Source organism: Rhodamnia argentea, chromosome 5 (assembly GCF_020921035.1).
Source record: "Rhodamnia argentea isolate NSW1041297 chromosome 5, ASM2092103v1, whole genome shotgun sequence".
Lineage (NCBI taxonomy): Eukaryota > Viridiplantae > Streptophyta > Magnoliopsida > Myrtales > Myrtaceae > Rhodamnia > Rhodamnia argentea.
In genome coordinates, this window is record NC_063154.1 from 20,132,501 (window position 1) to 20,157,803 (window position 25,303).

Consider the following 25,303-nt stretch of genomic DNA (forward strand, 5'->3'; position numbering starts at 1 on the left):
ATTACATCTGTTTTACAAATTACATGCACCGTGGTCGGCAGCATGTAATGTCATAATTTGGTACAAGCAAAGTACAATGATAAGCACAACTTTTCGATGGGTATGTATCTTGTCTCGGTGTCATTAAGCATCCTACTTAGGTAATATACTGCCTGTTCTTTACCCTCTTCATTTTCTTGGGCCAGCATACTCTCTATCGTTGTATCAGTTGCGGATAAGTATAACTTCAATGGCCTTCTCTCCTTTGGCGGTATCAACACCGGTGGCTTACTCGAGTATTCTTTTAATTTGTCGAAAGCCGCCCGATGTTTCTCCTCCCACTCGAACTCTTGTTTATTCTTCAACTTGAGCAATGGAGAAAAGACTTCGATCTTTCCCGACATGTTAGCTATAAAACGTCGTAGGAAATTCAATTTCCCAATCAACATTTGCAGCCGCTTCTTATTCATGGGGAGCGCCAATTCTAAAATAGCCTCGTTTTGTTCTTGTCTATTTCTATACCTCTCTAATGAACCAAAAAGCCTAGGAAATTACCAGCCCTTATCCCAAAAGCACATTTCAAAGGATTCATTTTCAATTTAAACTTGCGCATTCTAACAAAAGCCTGTTCTAATTAGTCTAGATGACTTACCTGATCTGTCTTAAGGATAACGTCGTCAATGTAGACCTCTATGAATCTTCCAATCATGTCATGGAAAATAAAGTTCATTGTCCTTTGATAAGTGGCGCCAGCATTCTTCGATCCAAACGACATGACGATCCACTCGAAAGTACCGATAGCCCCAAGACACCCGAAAGCCGTCTTGTAGACGTCTTCCACTACTATGAAGATCCGATTGTACCCAAAATATCCGTCCATAAAAGACATAATCTCATTATTGGAAGCCGAATCGATCAACACATCGGCCATAGGCATCTGATATTCATCCTTCGGGGTAGCTGCATTGAGATCACGAAAGTCAATGCATACTCTAAGCTTACCATTTTTCTTTCTGACCGGCACGATATTAGACAACCATTCAACATACCTTGCCGTCCTTATGACACCGGTAGAAAGGAGACACTCAATTTCCTCCTTGATTTTGAGGACTACTTCTGGAACAAGCCTTCTCGGAGCCTGTTGGTGTGGTCGAAATCCCCTTCTGAATGGTAATCGATGCTTGACCATCTTTCTATTCGGGCCTGGCATTTCGTGGTAGTTCCAAGCGAAATCCTTATATTCCCTTAATAGCGTTACCAACCGATCTTTAAACTGTTGATCAAGCAATTTATCGACGTAAGTTGGTTGCGGGCAAGCTTCGTCTCCGAGATTTACCTCTTTTAATGGGTTTTGAGCCTAAACCGCCTTACGGTCTTCCTCAATTGGAGAATCTTTGAAATCCCGAATTCCATCTATCACCTCGTTAGATGCCGAATACCCCCTAGTGAGGGCTTGTACTAATAGTCCGGTTCCCATTAACAAACGGGCGGGGTGATTCCGTCGGTTCCTTCCTTGGGATCCACTCGGTATTTCCCTTGTCGAAACGGCAGAATGCAATATCTCTTAGGTCAACCTCGGGGGGCTCGGATATGCAAAGGCAGTCATCCGTCATAACCTTATCTCGTCCGGATATACGAGTCCAAGTTATGCAAGTTTGCGGGTTAGCTCTTACGTATTCTACCTTCTCTCCATTCCAAAATGCTAACATTTGGTGCAGTGTCGATATGACACACTTGTTTCCATTTATCTAGTTTCTCCCTAAAAGTAGGTTATATGACCCATCGGCATCTACAACGCAGAAAGACGTCCTCGATGTTTTGGATCCGATAGTCAAATTTGCTACGTACATGCCTTTCACTTTAGTGATCTCGCCGGTGAAATCGCATAACTGGATGTTCGATGGGATAATCTCATCATCGTTCCTTCCTATTTTCTTGAAGAAGCGGTATGGAATGAGATTTAATGTCGAACCTCCGTCTACCAATACTTTCATCACTGGCCGCCCATTGATCTTGGCATTTATATTGAGCGACCTTAAGTGATTCGAGATCTTCTCCAGTGGTTTTTTGAACTCTATGATTTCCTCGTCATCGAAGCGTAACCGAGCACTTTCCCTTTCTTGCACCGTTGCTTCATCATCGGGATCAATCAAAGGCGACTACGATCGAAACTCATTAGGTATCTTAACTTGGACCATACAAGAGCTTAGGGGCGACACCGACCCGCTTGTGCGACCTTTGAATTGGGACTTTGGTTTGGGGGAGCCTTGGAATTCAAGTTGTTTGCAACCTTCCTTAGCTGGTGGTGCCTCCTCCGGTTTGTATTTCCGGACCAAATTTCTCGCTCTTCAAGGTCTAGGACGATTTGGAGCCGTGGTCACCGGCTCGGGGTTAAGTAATGTAACCCGTCGCTACAGTGTGTAAGCTCTTCTTTTCCTTTGTAGCCTCCTTTTTCTAGTGCAGGTCATAACCTTTTTTTCTCTTTGAAGCTCAGTAATCTCATACCAAGATCCTTCTAAGGGATTGCTGGGGATTTTAAGAGTCTTCTAGTATCGGGGCTTGGCTGAAGCATAATAATTTGATTGGGTGTTGTTGTCCAATTGCTTCTCCCACCCGTTCTTCCCTTGAGGGTAGGCCGATAGAGGGTTATAGCTCACGTAATAGTCAAACTTTCCGCTTGGTTCTCCCAATGTGTCAATCACGGGATCCCCCTCTCTGCACCGTTGTGCGAATGACTTACGAATCTTCTATCGACTAAGAACCTCTTTAGGCATTACTTCCTTGTTTTGAGCTGACCGTCTAAACTCCCGATTGATCTAGCCGACCCACCGGTCATCGTCCATGTATCAACCTGTTCTTTGTAGCTCATGCTTGCAATGAGTACAAAGATTCGACAACTTGTGTCCCTTACCTGGTTGTCGCAAAGATACCATTCCGGTGATCACCGGGAAATGGTCTATGTCTACATCCATAGGAGATTTGCCTTTGTCATCGGCGAACTTGATCTTTCCTTGTCGAATAGCTTCTTGGATATTTTTCTTGAGAACCAAGCAATCTGAAGTGTTATGGCTCCATGAGTGATGCCATTTACAATACCTTTTTCCACCCATCTCTTCCTATGTCGGTATCTTTTGACCTTCCGTCAACCTAATTTGTCCATCAGCTAATAGCATGTCGAAAATTTCTTTTGTTCGATTTGCATCAAATGTATAGTATACCACTTCCTTGGCCTTAGCCATGACAGTTGATTTCTCCTTCATCTTTGCCGACTTGAGTGCTTAACAAGTGTATGGCTTATCTATGATTAGTTGAGCGACAGCCTACTTGACAGAATCTATCGGCTCTTCGACGAGATCCGCTGATTCGACAAAACTTATATCTCCCCTGCGAGTATGTCTTTTATCTCTTTCCTTGAGCAGAGTTTCGTGTTTGACGGCTATGATAGATAGCTCGAACAAATCTGCACATGGATATCCTACCATCCTGTCTTGTATCTCGAACTTTAGCCCATTAAAGGTGAATTCTGCAAATGTCTTTTCGTGTAAAGGGACTAGACATTTATTCCTAGCTTTCTTGAATCTTGCAATAAATTGATCGACAGTTTCATTTGCCATTTGCCTCATTATCGACAAATCAGCAATCGACAAATTTAGCACAGCCCGCTAGAACTGGCTATGAAATAAACGTTCCATTTGTTCCCAAGTCAATACCGAATTTGGTGGTAAGGCAGTATACCACGTAAATGTTGTCTTCGACAAAGAAAGTAGGAACAATCTTAACTTCCAATGATCAGCATGAGTAGCATCTCCACATAAAGTTAAGAAGCGATTAACATGCTCGTATGTAAACTGTTCATCTTCACCAATGAAGAGTGTAAACTCTGGTATCTTGAATCCTCTTTGATACGGGGCAGTATCCATCCAATCCGGATATGGTTTTCGATAAACATTAATTACGTACCCTACCACTAGATCATTATACCCAACAACCGGGTCTACGACTAGCTGGTTTGGATACATTGGTTGATAAAGTACGTGATACTCCGGTTGTTGCAGAGCTTGATGCCCTGGTTGTAGAGCTGGCTGAATAGCTTGAAACACGGGCCGAGGAATCCGTGCTCGCAATCCCGGCTGCGCATATTGCCGCCGAGCATGATACCCTGGCCGTAAGGGTTGATAAAGTCCCTTAACTTGGGGCAACCGGTCCCGCCCCTTGGCTTGGCCCTACCCCTTAGGAGGAACGATATCGCTCCTTCTTTGATCATGGGTGCAAGCGGCTCATTCATTGAGACGTGAGCAACAATTGGTTGAATAGTAGGTACGACCCGTCGGTTAACATATCCTAACGCCTCAATCGGATCTACATTTACTTGAAGGTTAGAACCATCACTTGACACAGCAGGAAGGACTTCTCATCGCTACAAAATCCTTGCCGGTGCCACTGGCAGCAAGTTTTGCCCAACATGACCCATGTTTGTTGGTGTAGTGGTTGGAGCAATAGGATTTCTAGCGGGTATGACCGAGTTCCCACCTTGAGGTTGCACCGAAGTCCCGTATTGACCCGAGGCACACTCATGGTAAGTGTTAATGATCAATAGTCTAACAACGTCAATCATTCGTTGAACCACGTGGTCCGCAAACTCGTTTTGGACTTCTTCAATAACCCATCTTATCGATGATAACATGACGGACGTCATCTCCATGTTCCTTCCGGGCTCTTCAACATGCTGTCGAGGTGCCTCATCATTGTTACCCCGGACCTAGTTCCCCGGTCCATGAGCTGCAGTTGATGATTCCTCACGAGATACTCCTTTCATGGGCTCGTCTCCAATGCCGTCTGCGTTGTTTCGTCCTCTCGTTTGTGGCATAACACTCTCTCAAACTAATACCCGTGTCCCACCGGGCGTGCCAAAAAAGATTGTTGCGCATTAAAAAATCCCTCAACTAAGCCCAAACGAGTTCTCGAGCTTTGGCGCAAATGAGGTTGAAGCCCAAAAGGATTATCCACGCGGGAATCTTTTATTGAACTTAATCCGTTCGTTTTCCAATAAGGAGTTCTAGGTCGGTTTTGGACAGAGAGTGTCAAATGCGAAAAATACTTATGTTGACGCAAGATGCGTGTTACGTACTCTTGACAATTCGACAACCCACTCATTCGACAATGAAACGAACTTCGACACACTGGGATCCGGGATTTGGCTCCAGAATTTAATCAACGAGGCCAAACCAAAATTGTAGGATACAATGCCGGAATCTAATCGACGACACTGGACGGTGGATGTAGGACACAATACTGGAATTTAATCAACGGTATTGGACGGGATGGGCGATGGAAACAACACCGGAATTGAATCGACGGTATTGAACCTAATGAGCAGATGCCGGAATTCAATCGACAACACCTAACTCTGTATATGACCCTCGCCGGAATTGAATCGACGATGGGAATCTGAAAGCTATAACTAAGCTAAAGGCGAAGAGTTAATTATAGAGACGAGTGTTTATGTGTGTGTGTTTTGTTATCCTTTGCCTGTTGTGGCCGCAAGGTATTTATAGACCAAGTCTAGTAACCGTCGAGCGGTTATTTTCTTTGGCTCCACATTCTAATCTTTTTCGATAAGCCATGTGGGTGGCCCCTTGGCGGTTCCTTCGTTTCCGCGCTCTTTCTTTTCATCTCGTGGGGATTACCGTGAATCTTTCATTAACCGCTCCGATCGTGGCTCTTTTCACGCGCTTCTTCTTTCGTCTTTCAAGGAAGATGCCGCCAAAATTTTCTCCGACACGTGGCATTTCCGAGGTTCTTCTGAGTCTTTCTTCAATGCTCTTACCCGTAGGTGATCAAAGCTCTTGCTCGTCACATGGCCCTCACCCGAGGGATAACCTTAGGTGTTAACAAGAACCACGATTCAAACACGGGTGGATAACCCGAACATGTTGGTTTAGGTTCTTTTAATGACACAAATGATAAGGTTGTCCAAACTGTTAATTTTTTTTTCTAATTAAGATCACCAGGGAACCGTAGAATAATCGGACTACAAAATCATAGAATTCTACAAATCTTAATACATGATTTGTGGTACGTTTTGACATTTTCTTGACCAGATGGGCGAGCAAATTTGAGTGGGACCCACAAGGCGAAAAGAGAAGAGAAACAAAGTTAAATTTCATGGTGGGACTACAAACGACAAAGTTAAGAGAATTCAGCACTCAAAGGTATTGATACAAAAAAAAGGGATTGATACAAAAAAAAAAAATAGCTTAGCCCTTGTTAGTGTATGTATCATTATCCAAATAATATAACTCAAAATTATTGAAAAAATATACTTTGTTTTTGGGCTAAGCGCATGCCAAATATTAAGAAAAAATCATCAAAAAAGTCCTAAATTTATCGCAATTGTGTCAATTCAGTTTTAAATTTTTTTGCCGGTTAACTCCTAAACCTTTACAATTGTGCTAATTCAATCCATTTGGCTAGTTGGTCCTAAGGTAAATTCTTAATTTTATAATTTTTAATAATTTTTCTTTTTTTTTTTTTTTTCTGTTTAGGTCTACAAAAGGCTACCAGCCACTAGTCCCCGGGCGAGCGCCTAGGAACCCTCGCCCAGGGGTCGAAGGAGGTCTCCGGTAGGACTACCGACCCAAACCCTAAAAAAAGATAAAAAAAAATATTAAAATATTATTGAAAATTTGCCACATCAACGCTGGCCGGCCAAATAGACTGAGTTGGCACAATTGCAAAACGTTTATGACTCAATTGACAAAAAAAAAATTAAGACTAAATTGGCATAATTACAATAGATTTATGACTTTTTTGCTGATTCTTCCCAATATTAGTTACTTAGAATATTTGAAAAACATTACCCTATTACTATAACAAAATATAAGTTACATAAAAGCATTGGCAACGTTATAAAACACAATGTCAACACAAACAAGTAGTTGGAATGGCAAAATGTATTACTTTAACACAAGCACGATATTTTATCATTTAGGATAAGCATCGTCTACTATGCATCGTCTCTGTCGGCATCTTGACAAATCTTGACCGTTGGCATGTTAGTCATAAATTTCGTAATACGCTCCTTCGAGTAACGCCAATAATGAAGGAAACTCAATTCTTATAATCATCGGAAAGACAAGGAAAAATTTAGATCCGTAACTAAACATTTGCACTTATGTCACATCCAATGGCGACTACATAAAACGTTTTTACACTCATCAAGGTTCTAAATTCTGACAAGAAGCTAGACTTTTAAGTCAAGAACGGGCATCTTAACTTTTGCTAAAGTGTATATGAGTCTGCCCTTTTGAACTTTTCCCCCCAAAGTTCTCACTCTGTAAAGATAAAGATGCATATTTCGACAAAAAAAAAAAAAGATAAAGATGCATATATAGAGAAACGATGGTTCTTTGAAATTGTACTAACCATAATCTTCTCATCTCTTTCACTTTCGACGCAATTGCTCAAACAATCCATGTCACTTGGGATTTAGAATCTTCTATAAGCTTCCACATTTTTCCATTGACTACAAGGTCCAGATGGGTCCTATCGATCGAGTTTAATCCGCGTTACCGGCTTCGAAGAAGCTGCTCTAATCGGAAAACGTCGTCGTCGTCTCGAGCTCGAGGTGGGATCCGCTTGAACAGTAGTTCCTTCTCTACCAAGCTAAAGGGAATTTTTCCTTTTGTGTGTTTATAAATTGACGCACTTAGAGCTGTTTTAGAGTCTACACTCTCAAGCAAAGCAAAAACCAAGCCAAGAGTGAAGTCCGTCTCCTCTGTATTCTCTTCCTCTGCTTATTTCACTAGTACCATTCCATACTCCTCTCCTCTTTTTCCCCATTGCAGATTTCGAATGTGACACGACAGCAAGCATATAGCATGGCGGGATCGACGGAGGAGCCGCAGGTGGGATACGGATTCAAACCGACGGACGAGCAGCTCATCGGTCATTTCTTGAAGAAGAAGCTCAAAGGAGAAATGGAAGCTCACAGCGCGATTCCAGAGCTATACATCTACTACTGGGAGCCTCCGGATTTATTTATCCTATACGACGGTAACTTACATTTAGTTCTTAGAGTTCTCTATTTGCCCTAGTTTCTTATTATGGTTTGATGGTAATCGGTCCTTGCCTGGAAGACTTCAGTAAAATAACAGTTAAACCAATCTTCCGGTTGCAGTATTATCAAGTGAATCGTCCGATGGACGCGAGTGTTTCTTCTTTTGTCCCCGCGGTCGCCGGAGGAAGACCGAGCGGGGATTTTGGAAAGAGACGAGTAGCACGCGCGTTATACGGGCGCCGGGCACTGGTGAGCCAATGGGAACCAAGAGATATTTGGTTTACCATGAAGGTCAACAGCCAAATGGCCACAGGACTGATGTGGCCATGCACGAATACCACCTAAATTCCGATGTTTCGGATAGTGAAATTTCCGACCCGGTACTCGACTTCCCCTTCTTTTGCTTCCCTTAATTGAGCATCTCTAACATGGTTACAAGTGCAGGTAAAAATTGATTTCAGTTCTCTACATGTTTTCCTAATTCAGCTTCTTGAGGGTTTCTGGGTTTCTGGGTTCGTGAGTTCATGTTTTCGCAAGTCGCAACTTTTTCCTACTGTATTTCGTACAACTTCATGGGGAATATCAACAAACCAAACTTGCCAATTATCATTTTAAGGTTTAGTTCCAGTGATTACTGACGTTTACAACTGCCAAAAATGGAGTGATTCTGAAGCAACAGATGGGACAATTTGTTCTTTAAACTCCCATGACTTCAACTTTGATGAGTGATGCGTGCTACATCTGGTTCATAAAATTACTTTCGGGCAACAATGGGGCTTCGGATGATGTGACTCCGATACTCATCGCCGGCATCATCTTGTCTTTGTAGACGGCGTTGGTTCTCTGTCGGATAATAAACAGGAAAAGTAAGAAAGCGAAGTCAGTAACAGCGAGTGCTTCAACCGATTTAATGGGCCCGAGTAATCTGAATAGCGCACAGGTGATCAAACGTTGCTTTAGGTGGATACAAAGCCACATATGATCTAGAGATACGCCTATCTATACTAAAGCTCGAGTACTGTTTGTTCTTTCTTTCTTCTGTGTTTTTGGCTCAGGCAACTCCAGGAGTTACTATCGGATCCGACTGTCCGACCGAGATGTTGAATGCTCGTTTACCTGACTGGAATGTGCTCAGTCCTGATCAGCAGCCTCGAACGTGCAACGAGCAGCGTTCGTCTGATGATGATAACTGGCATGTTGATGGACCTAGCGACTGAAGTTGTAATATGCCATATTCTCCAAGCTGACGGTACCGATCTTCAGGATCTCTTGAACTCCAACTAAAGCAAGGATTAGTATGCCAAACTACAGTGTGCGTAGATTATGCTCAATAGGTTAGCTGTGAGTGATGATGATGAATTGCCAGTGTTTGGTGGTCCTTTAGAGATGTTAATCTCATCCTAGCTTGTTATATCAGTGGTAATGCTGTGTACCAACTATATCGATCTTGAATGCTTATATAGACTAGTATTACATTTTCGAGATCTGTGAACTAGAATGCCTAAAACTTGTCGCGAAAGTTTGATTGAGTCCTAAAACTTTCAAAAAATGTAATCAAGTCCTAAAACTTGTTAAATTGGTGCAATCGAGTCCTTCCGCTAACACTGTTAATTTATCTAATAAAAAAAGATGACGTGACATTTTTAAATTAATTTATCTATCCTAAGTGGCATTTATTATTAATAATATTTATCCAAGTCCTATTTGAATTAAATTAAAAAATAAAAAAGATTAAAATTTAATTTTAAAAAGCTAAAACTGGAAAAAAAAAAAAAAAAGGGGGAAGATAGGGCCTTGCCGGTGAGGTGCCACCACCTCTCATAACTAGAGGGGCTAACGGAGGTGGCTAGCCCCGGACGATGGTGGCCGGCCCTAGGCTCGAGTCGGCGAGGCTCGCTCAACGCCAGCCCTCCCCTAGGGCCGACGACCATCACCTGCCCTTGGCAAGGCCTCACTAACGACCCTCGCTAGGCCGGGCGAGGTTTACCCGGATCTAGGTTGAGGAAACCCAAAGCTAAATATGCCCTTGCCTGGGACCGGCTACCCTCGCTAGGACCGAGCAAGGACCATCATTGCCCGGATCTAGGCAAGCCTAGCGCGAGAGTTGCCGACCCCTCCGGCAATGGGCTACGGCGGCCACTCCTCATCGACGAGACCCTGTTTTGCCTCTTTTTGTTTCCTAGTTTTAGCTTTTTATAATGAAATTTTAGCCTTTTCTTAGTCTTTTCATTTAATTTAAATAAAATTTGGACAATAAAATAATAAAAAATGCTAGGAGAGAGAAATTAATTTAGAAAATGTGATGTTAGCATTTTCGCAACAAATTTTAAAATTTCTGGTACACCTTTTGAAAGTTTTGATGCTTAATTGCATCAATTTGACATGTTTTAAGACTTGATTGCACTTTTTGAAAGTTTTAAAACTCTACAACATTTTTGCAATAAGTTTTAGGACTTCTGATGCACTTATTCCTAAATTTTCGTTACAATTTGTATATTTATCTTGATTTTATCTACTCATCACCGGTCATGCATCAATGTATATTATATTAACCTTTGAGAGGGCTTGCAGTTAGAGATGGCCACGGGTTAGTTTTGGCTAGGAATCGGCCCTGTTAACCAACCGGAACCAACTCGCCGACCGGGCCAGCCCGTTCCGAATCGGAACCGGCCAGGCCCTCACGGGCTGGTTAAGGTTCACCAAAGTTTGGAACCGACCCGAAACTGCCGGTTCCAAACCGGGCAATTAGCCATTGGGCTTAGGTCCAATGGCTTTTAAGCCTTAGAAAAAATTGGGGAAAGAGCCGTGGGCTCTTTCCCCCGTGGCCCATCCGACCATTGCAATGCAACGGTCCACCGTCCCGCCCACCCTTTTTTCCCCCTAATTTATTAAAACTATCCCGAATCTTTATAAATACCCCTCTCCCCCTTTCATTTTTTGTCACAAATTCTCTCAATTCTCTCAATCCATCCAATTCTTTCAATTTCAGTTCAATTCTCTCAATTTTCTGAATCCGCTTTCTACTCAATTCTCTCGAAAAAATGGCAAATGAAAGCAGATCTGGTGACAAGGGAAAGAGTGCGATGCTGATGAGGATTTCAATTATTCTCGTGAATTTGATCCTCGTGAGTTTGCATATTGGGTAGACGATGATGATAATATCAACATTATTCCCAACGTCGAGCACGTCCCAATGCAAAAAAGTATTCATCCTCCTACTGAAGTCGAAGAAATATCAATAATAAAGGAACCAAAACGGAAGGGTGCATATAGTATATGGGAACACTTCATCAAGGAATATTTAGGCGAAAACAAGTATCAAGTAAAATATAAATATTATAGGGCAACATACAAATTTACAATTGGAGGCGGGTATGGAGCATTTCAACAGCATTCGAGGTCGAAATATCCAAAGAAAGTGGGTATCGACACCAGCCGACAACAAATTTTTGGGTACACCAATTCTAACACTTCTCCTTTATTTCGTTACAATGAAAAAGTTTATAAAAAAGAATTAGCTAGATTTGCTACCACTGAATGTTTATCATTTAATTTTGGTGAAAATTTTGATTTTAATCATTTTATAAACACTACATGTACTCTACAAGCACGACTTGTTACGAGGAATATGCTTAAACGCCAACTTATTGGGCTTTATAAAAAAGAAAAACAAGAGTTGAAGTTTTTTTTTATGAATTTTCATGGACGTGTACATATAAGTAGTGACATTTGAAGTGATTCTTGACAAACTCATTTTTATATGGGTATTACATGTCATTAGATATGTGACGATTAGAACATTCAAAAAAGAGTTATTGCATTTTGAGTTTTTGATGATAGTCATACGGCCAATAATATTTATAGAGTAATTGTGCAAGTTTTAAAAGAATATGATTAGATTAATAAAAAAATTTGAGTTGATTTTGATAATGCCGCGTCAAATACTGCTTCCATTCTGGATTTAGAAAGGATTTGTAAATCTACTTTTGATGGACAATTTTTTCATGTTAGATGTGTTTGCCATGTTTTAAATTTATGTGTACAAGATGGTTTACGAATTCTTGATGTTTTTCTAAGTCCAATAAAGAGAGCAATTCAATATTTATGGAAACATCCCCAAATTATGAAAGAATGGGGTATATTTTGTAAAGCACATAAAAGAAAGCCAAAAAAGTTTCCAAAAGATGTTTCGACTCGTTGGAATTCTGCGTACGGGTTGCTTCATCAATCTTTTACATATAAAAATTTATTATGTACGTTTATTTCAAATAATGTTTTTGAAATTAATTTATTCTCACAAGAGTGGGATATTTGCCACAAAATTTTAATTTTCTTTAAAAAATTTTAACGATGCAACTTATACTTTATCCGGTGTTTATTATCCTACTACGCATTTATTTTTAATAGAGTGTATGAATATTGCTAGTGTTTTTGAAGAATATGAAAAAGATGATCATTTAGCTCCAACTATTATAGCAATACGAACAAAATGCCTGCATTATTATATCGAAATTCCTCTTATTTATATGGTTGCTTTTATTTTCGATCCACATACTAAATTAGATGGTTTAGGTGATTATTTGACTACGTATTATGAATGCTTTCATTTGAATGAAGTGGTAGATGTTAGAGCTACACAAGCAATGGTTAAACAAACAATAGTAGAATTGTATAATGAATTTTGTAGAATATATAATCTAGGAGGTGATAGTGGATCTTTCCAATATAGTGACGTACAAAGGGAGAACCTAAGTAGAATTAGTAGACGGCACAAAAAGCTGATGAGTAGGCAAAAAAGACAAAAGGGAGCAGAGTAGTAGGTAATATTTATGAAATAAAAACCTATTTAACCATTTCTTTTAAGTTTGATGTTTCCAAATGCGGCACAAATTTCAACATTCTAGAATGGTGGAAGAGGCATTTAACCGAATTCCCAATTTTGGCTCTCATTGTAAGATAGGTTTTAGCAACTCCTTGTTCAACGATTACGGTTGAACAAGTTTTTAACGTTGGAGTTAACATTTTGGATGATCGACATTCAAGATTACATCCGGATTTGGTGGAGGCTTGAGCTTGTGTCGATGATTAAATAAAGGCTAAACATCGACAACAAGAGATGGATCGCAACAATTAAGCCGATTTCTTCAATGATAATAGAGATACCACCGCCACAGGTATCGGAACTAGTAGCGACGATTGAGGTAAGTTGGGGTTATCAAAGGTAAAAGATCTAGGGTTTTTTTCCAAATTAATTTTTTTAAAATAAATAATTACAAAATTATTTTAAAAAAAAAGATAATTACCGATTTGGGTCTCGCTCGGCAATATAATTGCCGAGCAAGGCTCCGGGTTTTTTTTTTTAATTTTGTATTTTTGTAATTATTGATACTTATAATATTTATTGTATTTATAATTTTTTTCTTATGAAGCTTATCTTTATAACATAATTAGCAATAATTAATGTAAAAATTTATTAAGATCTATAATTAATAAATAAGATTGCAATTATGTAATTAATTTAAAATATTCATCAAATAAAATTGGTAAGATATATGAAAAAAAATGAGATTTTCATAATATATTCATCTATTGGAATGACAATAATCCAACTGGAAGGCAAAATGGTGATGTGTCAAGAACTAGCGGATCGGGTCGACGATATCGGATCGGGCTCAAATTCGATCGGCTACGGGGAAACGGCATCCTAATCAATATTCACTGTTGTTGGTAGTGATGAACAATAGATTATTGCAATTTGGGATCGTGTAGATGGGTTTTTCTATTTTTTAGTATTTTCGGGATTTATTAATGGCAGTTTTGTAATTTTGGATTTTTAGATATTATGAAAATCTCAATAAATATTATAAGTATCAATAATTAAAAAAATACGAAATTAAAAAAAATTGGTAAGATATATAAAAAAAATGTTGTAATTAATGTTAAAATTTATTAAGATTTATAATTAATACATAATGTTGTAATTATGTAATTAATTTAAAATATTTATAAAATAAAATTGGTAACACATATGAAAAAATGAGATTTTCATAATATATAACAATTTGTCAACTGTAATTACATATACTAATGATGTCCTCCTCTATGACCTCCTGTTCCGCAATCGGGTCGTCTTCGTTGTTCGGGAAGTCTAGTATTGTACGGACGTCGATGACGAGAATCCGGATGAGTAGTACGTGTGGATGACGAAGGCATATCTTCTGCAAATATGCCCCGTCCATATGCTACATATCCTACTGTATGAGGATATTGAGAAAAAGGAGAGAAATCGGATCCATAAGGCTTAGCAGAAGTAGCCGGAGTCTACGGCGGTGTATTGTCGGGATATTGAAAAGCATATCCCTCGTGAGATGGGCCTGCAAACTATGCAAACCCCGGAGTGAAATCGGACTCGCCAAATCCTAGAGTGAACCTTGAAGTGAAATTTGAGTGGCTAAACCCCGAAATGAAATCTGTCGTATGATACTCCAAGGGATATGGGATGACATCACCATCTAGATGAGCTCGAGTAGTCCTCTGGATTGGCTGAACAGTCTCATGAGAGTCATCATCCTACTGCCCAACGGGTCTTCTTGTAGTTGCTGGTTGGAGCGGTGGCATCATTGTTAGCCGTCTTTCCTCATTCTGAGCATATAGCATTGCCCTAGCTATATTCCCCACGATCGCCCAGGATCGACGAGATGGATTGACGTTATGTATGATATGTAAAATTTGTTCAACGCCATCACCCTGGTAATGATATCAAAATTAACAAAAGTTATGAAATGATAATAGATTATGTTAGTAAAAAATAATTAACGAATTAAATTGAAAGTATTTGCACGAACCGTTACACCCACTCGCGGCCCCGGAATAGAAATCCATCTCCGAGTATGTCTACGGTACCACTCCATATATCCTAAATGATAGCGAAGTGCCTCCATTGCAGGATCACCATTGACTATGTAATCAATACGACAGTCCCACATATCAATCCACCGTCTGTATTTATCTACCCAATCCTTCCCAACTCGACTTACTTCAATATCATGTAATCTCGTATGATCACGCGGACGAGTAGGTATTAGCTGCTGCATACCGAGCCGACGAAGTACTCGGTCTGAATAATACCACTCAACTATCCAGTAATAGATGAGTGGGACACGAGTCCTCCAACTATCTTGTCCCCTAGGTCGGTAATATAGTAGAGCCTCTAAAATGTCATTGGGTTAGGGCTCCCAAATAATCTGGTATCGTAATAAAACATATTAAATTAAATCAATAATTAATTTATAAGCTAAAATTATATTAAACTTGTTGGTTGCTATCATTACTTACGTCTTCTGATCCCATTCTATCAAGTTGATAGCGCAAATGTGGCAACGTATGTGTGGGGACCTCCGTTGTCAGTAGGCCTTGACTCCAACCGCATAAACAAAAAAAAATAAGATTTTCATATATTATACGTACTGGAAAGAATTAATGACTCACGAACTAAAAAATTAATAGATCACTTACCGACTACCGAGAGGTGCATCTTGTAAAGGATTACGATCCGCCAAGGATGGGGAGACATATCTAAAGCGCTCGCATGCCCAAATCTGCAATACATGTAGGGCACCTCCAATTTGATGTTTTGATGGATCGGTTACACTACATAGCTCCCGATATAACCATGCAAGCGCTGCTGAACTCCAACCGTACTACGTAGGGTTGTTGAGACCCGCCAGCGGTGGAAGAAACAGCGAACTAACCCGTGCCCCTGATTTATCCGAAAAAATACATCCTCCAATTAGACGGAGAATGAACGCCCTAGCATGTTGTACTATAGTGACGTCATCGACATCCGGAGGCGGATCATCAAAGTGTTCTCTCAGCCAGCCTAAGTTTATTTGCGTCCCACGTAAATTAAGTGGGCGAGCACCAAGTAGATCATCACAGAGAGTGTCCCAGTTGAAATCGGCACGCCCAGGAATCGCACGTCCATCTATGGGAAACCCCGTGAGCACCGCTATATCCTCAAGCGTAATCGTAAATTCACCTTCCGGCATATGGAAGGTGTGGGTCTCGGGTCTCCACCGCTCGACCAACGCAGTAATCAAATGCCAATCTAACTGAAAATAGGCCATCATATAAACTCCATAAAATCCCGAAGCTTGAAGATACGGGAGTATGCGTGGATTAAGTTCATCCACGTGCAACATGGATCGCCGACATCTAAGGAGTGCATTTTGATCCGCCTGTGAAATGTGATATGAACTGTTAGTAGCAATTTTGATATTGGTGTTACGAAAAAATTAATATATCACTTACCGACTACCGAGAGGTGCATCTTGTAAAGGATCACGATCCGCCAAAGATGGGGAGACACATCTAAAGCGCTCGCATGCCCAAATCTGCAATACATGTAGGGCACCTCCAATTTGATGTTTTGATGGATCGATTACACTACATAGCTCCCGATATAACCATGCAAGCGCTACTGAACTCCAACCGCACTGCGTAGGGTTGTTGAGGCCCGCCAGCGATGGAAGAAACAGCAAACTAACCCGTACCCCCGATTTATCCGAAAAAATACATCCTCCAATTAAACGAAGAATGAACGCCCTAGCATATTGTACTATAGTGACGTTATCGACATTTGGAGGCGGATCATCAAAGTGTTCTCTCAACCAGCCTAAGTTTATTTGCGTCCCACGCAAATTAGGTGGGCGAGCACCAAGTAGATCATCACAGATAGTGTCCCGGTTGAAATCGGTACGGCCATGAATCGCAAGTCCATCTATGGGAAACCCCGTGAGCACCGCTATATCCTCAAGCGTAATCGTACATTCACCTTCCGGCATATGGAAGGTGTGGGTCTCGGGTCTCCACCGCTCGACCAACGCAGTAATCAAATGCCAATCTAACTGAAAATAGCCCATCATATAAACTCCATAAAATCCTAAAACTTGAAGATACGAGAGTATGCGTGGATTAAGTTCATCCACGTGCAACATGGATCGCCGACATCGAAGGAGTGCATTTTGATCCGCTTGTGAAATGTGATATGAATTGTTAGTAGCAATTTTGATATTGGTGTTACGAATGGCAGATGAACTACTAAATTTCTCAATTACCCGAGCGTTCCATACAGTCTACGATCTATGTCGGGTCCGTCGTGTAAGTAGTGAATCATCCCGAGGTCCCGGCTGAATATGAGTCCTTTATGCCATATCTACAATTGTGATATTATCTCCATCATTAAATTGACATATCTAATGTACATATGGAACGGAAGGAATGAATAAATATCGTGCAACTGTGATATTATAACATCACAATAAATTAATATATAAAAGGGTACACATTATTCAGTATAAGTAATTTACATAATTTAAAAAAATTTAGTATAGGTAATTTACATAATTCACAGAAGTTTACCGATGTATGATCCATTACGTAATTGCGAAATGAAATGCACATGCAGACGCCTAAACAAAACCCGAATACAACGAAGCAAGATGATCCAGAATATCATAAAAACAAACATCACATAAATGAAAACCAAATTACACAACGAGTTCAACGAAAATGGATACAAATGTCTGAGGTTCGAAGCTTACAACAAATGACTACCAAAAGGAATCCCACAGATGGGTCCAAAATACCTCTAATCCAACAAGGGCATGAAAAGGTAGATAATTTAGCTACACCTAGAGGTTAGGCCCACTATCCTCGGATAAGTCCTCATCGGCTACCGGATCGTAGTCCACAAAAGCATCTCATTCTTTAGCCTCCTCGGGGTCGGACTCGGCGTTCAGTAGGGCCTCCAACTCGTCCTCCATCTCGGGCTCGGACTCGGAAGATTCTCCGGGCGCGACGTCCGCATTAGAGGGCTCGACAATCTGATCATCTGCCGGGGGTTTAGAGGACTCCGATCGCTTGCCTTCAGGCTTGAGCTCGGGGTTGAACACTTTACCGTCCGCGGGTCCGGTATTAAACTAGCCCGGAATAATACCATTAGGTATCTCAAAAGTCCTAAGCGGTCCATGTTCTACTTTTCCCTCTTTATAGAACCAAGCTTCCAAGGTATGTGGGATCTAGTAATCGTCCCTTTCATCGACCCAAACTATGCTTCCCTTCCCGATGTAGACCTTATCCTCGCCTACCGGGTACTCGGTGACCATCGTATTAATGTCCATCAGTACCCCCAAAAAGCTTTGGCGGCATAGCTAGAGGTTAGGGTTTAGAAAAGGTTGTACCACAACGGGGTGAGATTTCATCTCAATAAGTCAACCCTAAATCGTTAGTAGGCCAATACTACTTCCGAACAATTCTAAAATGCGTCATATATAGCCACTAATAACCAAACGACGATACATCAACAACAATTCAAGAATTAATATACAAGTGGAACTAGACTTCGTACTATATCATTTCAAGCAACATATATTTACAAGTCTATAATATAAAATGTTATGATAGTCACAGAGATTCTCAACTCGATGGCCGGGCCCGCGTATTAACACCTCAACCAATCATTGATTATTATTTCGTACATACAAAATCGAGTATTAAATGCATCAATAAGGCAAGTCGTCCTATCCACGACTACATTCTATAACCGAACATAACTCATCCCAATTTACTTAGCCTTTTATCAAGAGTTACGGTCGAAATTCGGAATGTCACACGACCCGTGTGCACAATACTCCTGTTATGCCCCGATTTTCCACATATCGCGCAATGGATGCGGGAATTGCTACTACTCGGCGTCCTCCAGTCCATCTCATTACGTCTACGTGATGCACGGGGCCTTCCTTTCTTCCTAATGCGTCTTGGGTCCGGCACTAATGGCGGTGCGTCAGGTTCGACCCGGTACTCAACATGCCCCAACGGATAAAATATATACCGATAGAACCGAAGAGTTTTATCCGGCGTGTACCACTCATCTACGTACGGCTCGTAATCAATTCCATATGTTTGACATGCTGCAATTACGTGGGAACATGAAATTTTAATCTCTTGAAATGTTCCACATGTGCACGTTCGCAAGTCTAGGCGCACTATCTGTTTATGGCCCCCTGATCCTCTGGATCTGTCATGTCGAGTTTTAACTTCGAAAATCCCTCCATCAGAATCGAAACATGTAACTTCGTGCCTATTTGTACGTTGATTGTTTTCCCCGAGTGTTTGACCAACAAAATGTGTAAATACATATTCTTGGTCCTTCTGCATCTTGTACATTGTTCGTCTTCTATCAAAATAGTGGACCAATTGATAGAATATCTTCTCCACCATTGCTTTTATTGGCGGATCACGATAACCCTTCAGCACGCCATTGACTAATTCAACTAAATTTGTTGTCATCGCTCCATATCTTCTCCCTCCATCATAAGCCTTCGTCCATTTGTCTCTTGGAATCTGGTCACACCATACAACCGTGCGTGCATCCATACCCCTAATTTCGTTCATGATGCCATCGAACTTTCGCTATTGATTCGCGTAAGCCGTATACTACAATAATAATTAGTACTTCCTTCTCAAATATTGTGAATACGTATTTTCCTCAAATTTTAAAATTTAAAAATTCACCTGCCTCTTCAATAAGGGCTTTGCCTTTGGCATTTTTGAATTGTTTTTTATAGTTGCTTACAAGATGACGAACGCAATATCTGTGGTGGCCATATGGAGAACGCCACCTGGTTGTCTCCATTGCTCTTTTAATCCCCATATATCTGCTCGATATTACACAAATATTGTCCCTACTAGTGACATATGTCCGTAATGTAGTCATAAACCAAGTCCAATTATCAATATCTTCCCAATCGACTACAGCAAATGCCAACGAGAATATATGGTTGTCGCCATCAAATGAGGCCGCTATAAGGAGTGTTCCTTGGTATTTCCTGTACAAATAAGTACAACCAACAAATATCACAAGCCGCAACTTGCGAAGCCTTCAATCGTCTACTTGAAAGTCCAAAACATCTGGTTGAAAATGGTGCAACTTTGATCTACGTTCATTTGATCATCGATCACAAAATAAGAACCGGGATTCCTTACCATCATTTCGTTCATGAACTTTCTCAACATACCGTACGACTCAACCCATCCTCCAAAAGCTTCGGCAATCGCCATTTGTTTAGCTGCCCAGGTTTTACGATAAGTAGGTTCAAAATGCAGCTTGTCTTGAATCTCCGCCATGAGTGCCTTGATTCTAATATCTGATTGCTTTTATCCGGCTGCATATGTATCTCCGATCAAGTTGTCGATGATCCCGTGATATTTGAGGATGACTACATGTGTGTGGCCCATTGTACTTAACTATTTTCCAAAATAAGGTACCCGCTTTATTAGACGCGCGGAGCCTCCAATCACATGGTCCATTCCAATTACCGCACCTTATCACATATTATGACTTATTTGTGACATCGCTGCGAAAGTGATGATTTCTTATCGGAGAGTACTCTTTTGCAGCCAACTGTAACGCGTCCCGTGATGGAAATAACATGCCAATATCAAATTCTTTTGATGGATCAAATAACATACGTCCCGGCTTGACTCTTATATCGACTTGCATCATATCAAAGTCGATCTCCGAATATGGCGGCGGATGTACTAACGGCAATATGAGATTACTACAATGGGTGTAGTAGTAAGCCTCCATATTGTCACCTCCGATATCTTCCTCATCACTGTCATCATTGTCTATCCATTCATCATCTTCTTCATCGCTATCATCTCCATCATTATCATCATTATGATAGGGGTCCACGTGACGATTATGCACACCAACTTCATCTTTATCGATATTACAACCTTTCTCAGCTGAATCATTTATCACTTGGTGTTTAGCTATGGTTGCATAAAACTGTAAAAACCCCGTAGCACCAGTCTCAAGTGCAAATTGCTTGATCATCTTAACGGTACCATCATCATGCACCTCCGTGATGTCGTATATGACACAATTCGATGTTAAAATCGGGAATCTATATATCAGCTTATGAATGTACTGGTTGGGTGTTATATTCAACGCGCTCTCTATCGTAGCACGTAACTTATCAAATATTGATATGTTTGCAAACTCGAACATGATAGATTGTCCACCTTCGTAATCATGTCCATATTCTTTTTGCATTATTCTACCTCCCCAGTATACAATTGCAACTAATGCAGATGACATTCTGCTAAATAAAGAAATTACAAATTATTTTGCACATACAATTCAGTAAACATTGTCCCAAACACATTAACAAATTAATATTATGACAATTAATATATCAAATGAAATGAAATAAATGTATCATATATCCCTAAGGGCTTTAATAATGTGTGATCAAAGTGCACGGGCAAAAAAAAAAAATTTCAGAGCCAATTTGTCAAAAGGGGAAAAAGCATCATTTTCAAAAGCATGGAAAGTCAAATTACCAAAATAAGGATTTGCCCAGTTGATTGTGGCCATTTGCTATTTTTCGGGATTTCTCGAAATTTTACCCCTTTTTTTTTTGGAGAGATTTTCCTAGAAGGGAAAATTTGTTATTTTTTAAAAATCGGAGGCCCAATATCAATAATAGTCTATGGCCAGTTTATTTTGCCATTTACTATTTTTCGGGATTTCTAGAAATTTTACCCATTTTTTTGAGAGATATTTTCCCAAAAGGCCAAAATTGTTATTTTCTTTAAAATCGGGGGCCAAATGTCAATAATAGTCAATGGCCAGTTGATTGTGGCCATTTACTAATTTTCAAGATTTCTCGAAATTTTATCCATTTTTTTCGAAGAAATTTTCCCAGAATGGCAAAATTGGGGTTTTTTTGTAATTTAATTTTTTTTAAAAAATATTTACTAAATTATTTAAAAATATATATTTACAAATTTGGGTCTCGCTTGGCACTTCCACCACCGAGCGAGGCCCAAATTTGTAAATATTTTTTTTTAAAAATATTTTAGTAAATATTTAAAAAAAAATTAATTTGGAAAAAAAACCCCGTAAAATTGTTATTTTTTTAAAAATCGGGGGCCAAATATCCATAATATTCCATGGCCAGTTCATTGTGGCTATTGCAGCATTGAATTTTTTGAATTTTCAATCATTTTTTCCTTATTTTTTCTTTTCTATGCTTTTTATCAATTTTTAATTTTTTAATTTTCCTTTTCCGAATTTTCAAATTATTTTAAAAAAATTATTTTTTGGACTAGGTCAAATTCGGCCTACGATTCTCGGGTCATCTGATAACCTAAAAATGAATATGGACATAATTGCGAAAATGAGTCCAAAAAAAATTTAACGAGATTATGCCAAATTTTTTTATTTTCCCTGTCTCCAAGTATGCTATTATATTCTCTTTCATGGCTTTGTATAAAGGCTCTACCTGTTATTTTTTTTTTAATTAGAGCGCTAGAGAAAGCCATGAAGGAAAACACGATAGCATACTTGGAGATAGGGTAAATAAAAAAATTCACCCTAATCTCGTTGATTTTTTTTTAATCGGGTCAAATGCGGCCCACACTTCTCGTATTGTCTATCCGATAACCCTTTTTTTTTAGTTATTTTCCTAAAAATTCATTTTAAACTCTTAAAACAATATTTACATTCACAAAAATTTAAAACAAATTACTAATAACCTATATGTAACATAGATGATTCGGATATAAATAACAATCACATAAATAAATCTACACTTACGAAACTGCAAAAAATAATGAAAAAGAAATTTACCTCAAATTATCGAGAGAGCGCACGCACCGAATGAGGAGCTCAAATTGTGAAGAAAAAGTACCGAATTAATTTAAATATTAATATAAAAACGTAGTACTAACAACATATAAATAAAAATTCATACTTAACTATAAAGAAATATGTCTAAGGGAGAGCGTTTGAAGGACAATAAGAGCGTCTAAGAGAGAGATAGTTTGAAAGAGGGAAGAAATGAAAGAATGTTTTGAGACGGATGAAGAACGTTTGAAAGAGAGGGAGAGCGACAAAGCGTTTGCAAAAAGAGAAGAAATGAGAGAACGAGAGGAAGATGGAATTTAAAGAAGTGAAGAGGGGAGCAGCGGAAAATCTGGAGCATCTGCACATCTGCGGCGCCTGACACTACCGTGTGCAAAATGCGGGGGAGAGGGGAGCCCCCACTCTTGCTCTACAGCTCCGTAAACGAAGTCAAGGCGGCGGGCGAGGCCCCCCCTCCCTTTCGCGACACAAACACACGCCGGGGAGAGTGCCACACGGAGGGTGGGGAAGAGCGGCACAGAAGGGGGGCGCCACATGGAGGGGCGATCGTCCCACTCGGCAGGCCAGCTGCCGAGCGGGAGGTAGGGGCGCCCCGGCCCACTCGCCAGCTGGTGGGCGGCAAGCGGGCCCGTGGGGGTGGGCCCCCCGGCCCTAACTCGGCAGCCCGGCTATCGAGCGAGACCCAAATCGATAATTATTTAAAAAAATAATAATAATTTTGTAAATATTTATTTTAAAAAAATTAAATTAGAAAAAACCCAAAGATCTACATGGCCTTTGATTCTTCTATCCCCAAGAAGATATGTAGGCGCTTAATGATAATTTATTAAGTCAAGGCCCTTCCCCCTCCCCCTTTCCCCCTCCCTCCCTCCCCCAAATTTGATTACAATGTACAACTTGATTACAATTTATATTTCATAATTTATTATTTTATAATTTATAATTTATAATTTTTTTATTTCGTAATTCATTATTTTAAAATTAAATTCAAAAATCGATGGAATAGGATCGGCCCTTGAACCGGCCTAGAATCGCCGATTTGGGACCCGAATCGGAACTGCCCCTTAAGGTTCCGGTTCCGATTCAAAGATGGCCACGAACCGGAATCGACTGGTTCCGAATTGTGGCCACCACTACTTACTGTACTTTTCTCAATTGTTGTAAATCCCAAGTCCATACATAATGACTTGGCTAAGTGATTTGTAAGTAAAAGACCCATTCCTCATGAATGCCCTAATTATTCTTTGACAGCAAGTTTGTCCGGCAATTTTGATTTCTAGTCTCTAACTCTTTCTTCCGGCCCCTTCTCTCTCTTCAATAGGAGCGCCACACAAAAGGTTAATATCACGAAAAAAAATCTCAAATTGATATATAATTAATAAATTTATTCTAAACTAATTTTTAAATCACAGAAAACCCAAATGGTACAATGTGACAAATTTATCTCAAATTAATTTTTAGGATACCAAAACTCCAAAGTAATATATGCGTGACATATTTACCCTATATTAGTTTCAAGTTTTATCATGAAATTGCTAAGCTAAATGACATAGAACAATAACTCACTTGACGTGGTAAGCCCACATGAAAATCCATAACTCCCGAGAAGAGAGATAAACGTGCGTTGGAACGAGTTTCAGTGTCTAATCACGAAGATGAAGACGACAATGAATCAGTGTGCTCGAAGAAGAAGACGAAGAAGAATTAGAGTATTCTGACAAGTGAGCACAAAAAAAAAAAAAAGAGGACAAATGAGCTCTCTCTCTCAAGAGCGAGGAAAAATTTCAGTGCCAAGTTTCACGAAATCGACAAGTACGCATTCATTAATTGTTGAATCGCGCTCAAAATTTGTGGAGAGTATGACAAGACATTATTATTGAGATTGTCCGGTGAGGCTGATGGTAAAATATCTGGAAGTATGTCTTTGATGTAGCGAATTGAACTGATGATAAAATTTCAACTCGGAGTTTCACAAAATCGGCAAGAAATTATTATTTGCGATGTTTAAGGTGTCCCGTGAATTGGAAGTTTCGTAGTTTGATATATTGCATTATATGATGGATAATTGAGGTATCGATATTCAAGACCTAGATCGAATCCCCAATTACCCTTGTTTCCTATTTACATGGGGTCCATACTCAATTGTGTGAGTTTATATATTGGATGTTATTAATTCAAGATGCTTTCCTATTTTGAAAAGAAGAAGAAGAAGAAGAAGAAGAATTGCATTGCATCTTGAATAGATTGCATTCATATTAGTTTCCTAATATAGAATTGCATATCTAGGAACCATGTAATTAATTAATAATTTCCTAATTTCGAATATGATTTAACATATATTATTTCCTAGTTTAAATTAGGTTATATATTTTAGGTAATTTTCTATTCTAGTTTAAACAAAAATCACAAAAAAATTGTTGTATCATTTCCACGCCATCTTTGCCACATCATCATTGCCACCTCATCATAGTCACATCATCGTTGCCACGTCATTATAGTAATGTCATCGTTGCCACGTCATCACATGTCATAACATCCACTCCTTAATA

General features: G+C 39.7%; 1 protein-coding gene across 1 annotated transcript; it reads left to right on the forward strand.

Annotated features, from left to right (window-relative positions):
* The first annotated feature begins 7,721 nt into the window (after nucleotides 1-7,721).
* LOC115737225 (protein NTM1-like 9) lies at nucleotides 7,722-9,472 on the forward strand. Its single transcript, XM_048279171.1, has 4 exons — nucleotides 7,722-8,034; nucleotides 8,159-8,418; nucleotides 8,868-8,978; nucleotides 9,094-9,472. Exons 1-4 carry the CDS (start codon nucleotides 7,860-7,862, stop codon nucleotides 9,253-9,255), a joined length of 708 nt encoding a protein of 235 aa, XP_048135128.1. The 5' UTR covers nucleotides 7,722-7,859; the 3' UTR covers nucleotides 9,256-9,472.
* Nucleotides 9,473-25,303: the final 15,831 nt, after the last annotated feature.

Bases quoted from the DNA above. Each gene is read 5' to 3' on its own strand.
- LOC115737225 (XM_048279171.1), top strand. From the start codon at position 7,860: ATGGCGGGATCGACGGAGGAGCCGCAGGTGGGATACGGATTCAAACCG. The intron at 8,419-8,867 runs GTACTCGACTTC...TTGTCTTTGTAG, and splicing joins ATAGTGAAATTTCCGACCCG to ACGGCGTTGGTTCTCTGTCG. The intron at 8,979-9,093 runs GTGATCAAACGT...TTTTTGGCTCAG, and splicing joins GTAATCTGAATAGCGCACAG to GCAACTCCAGGAGTTACTAT.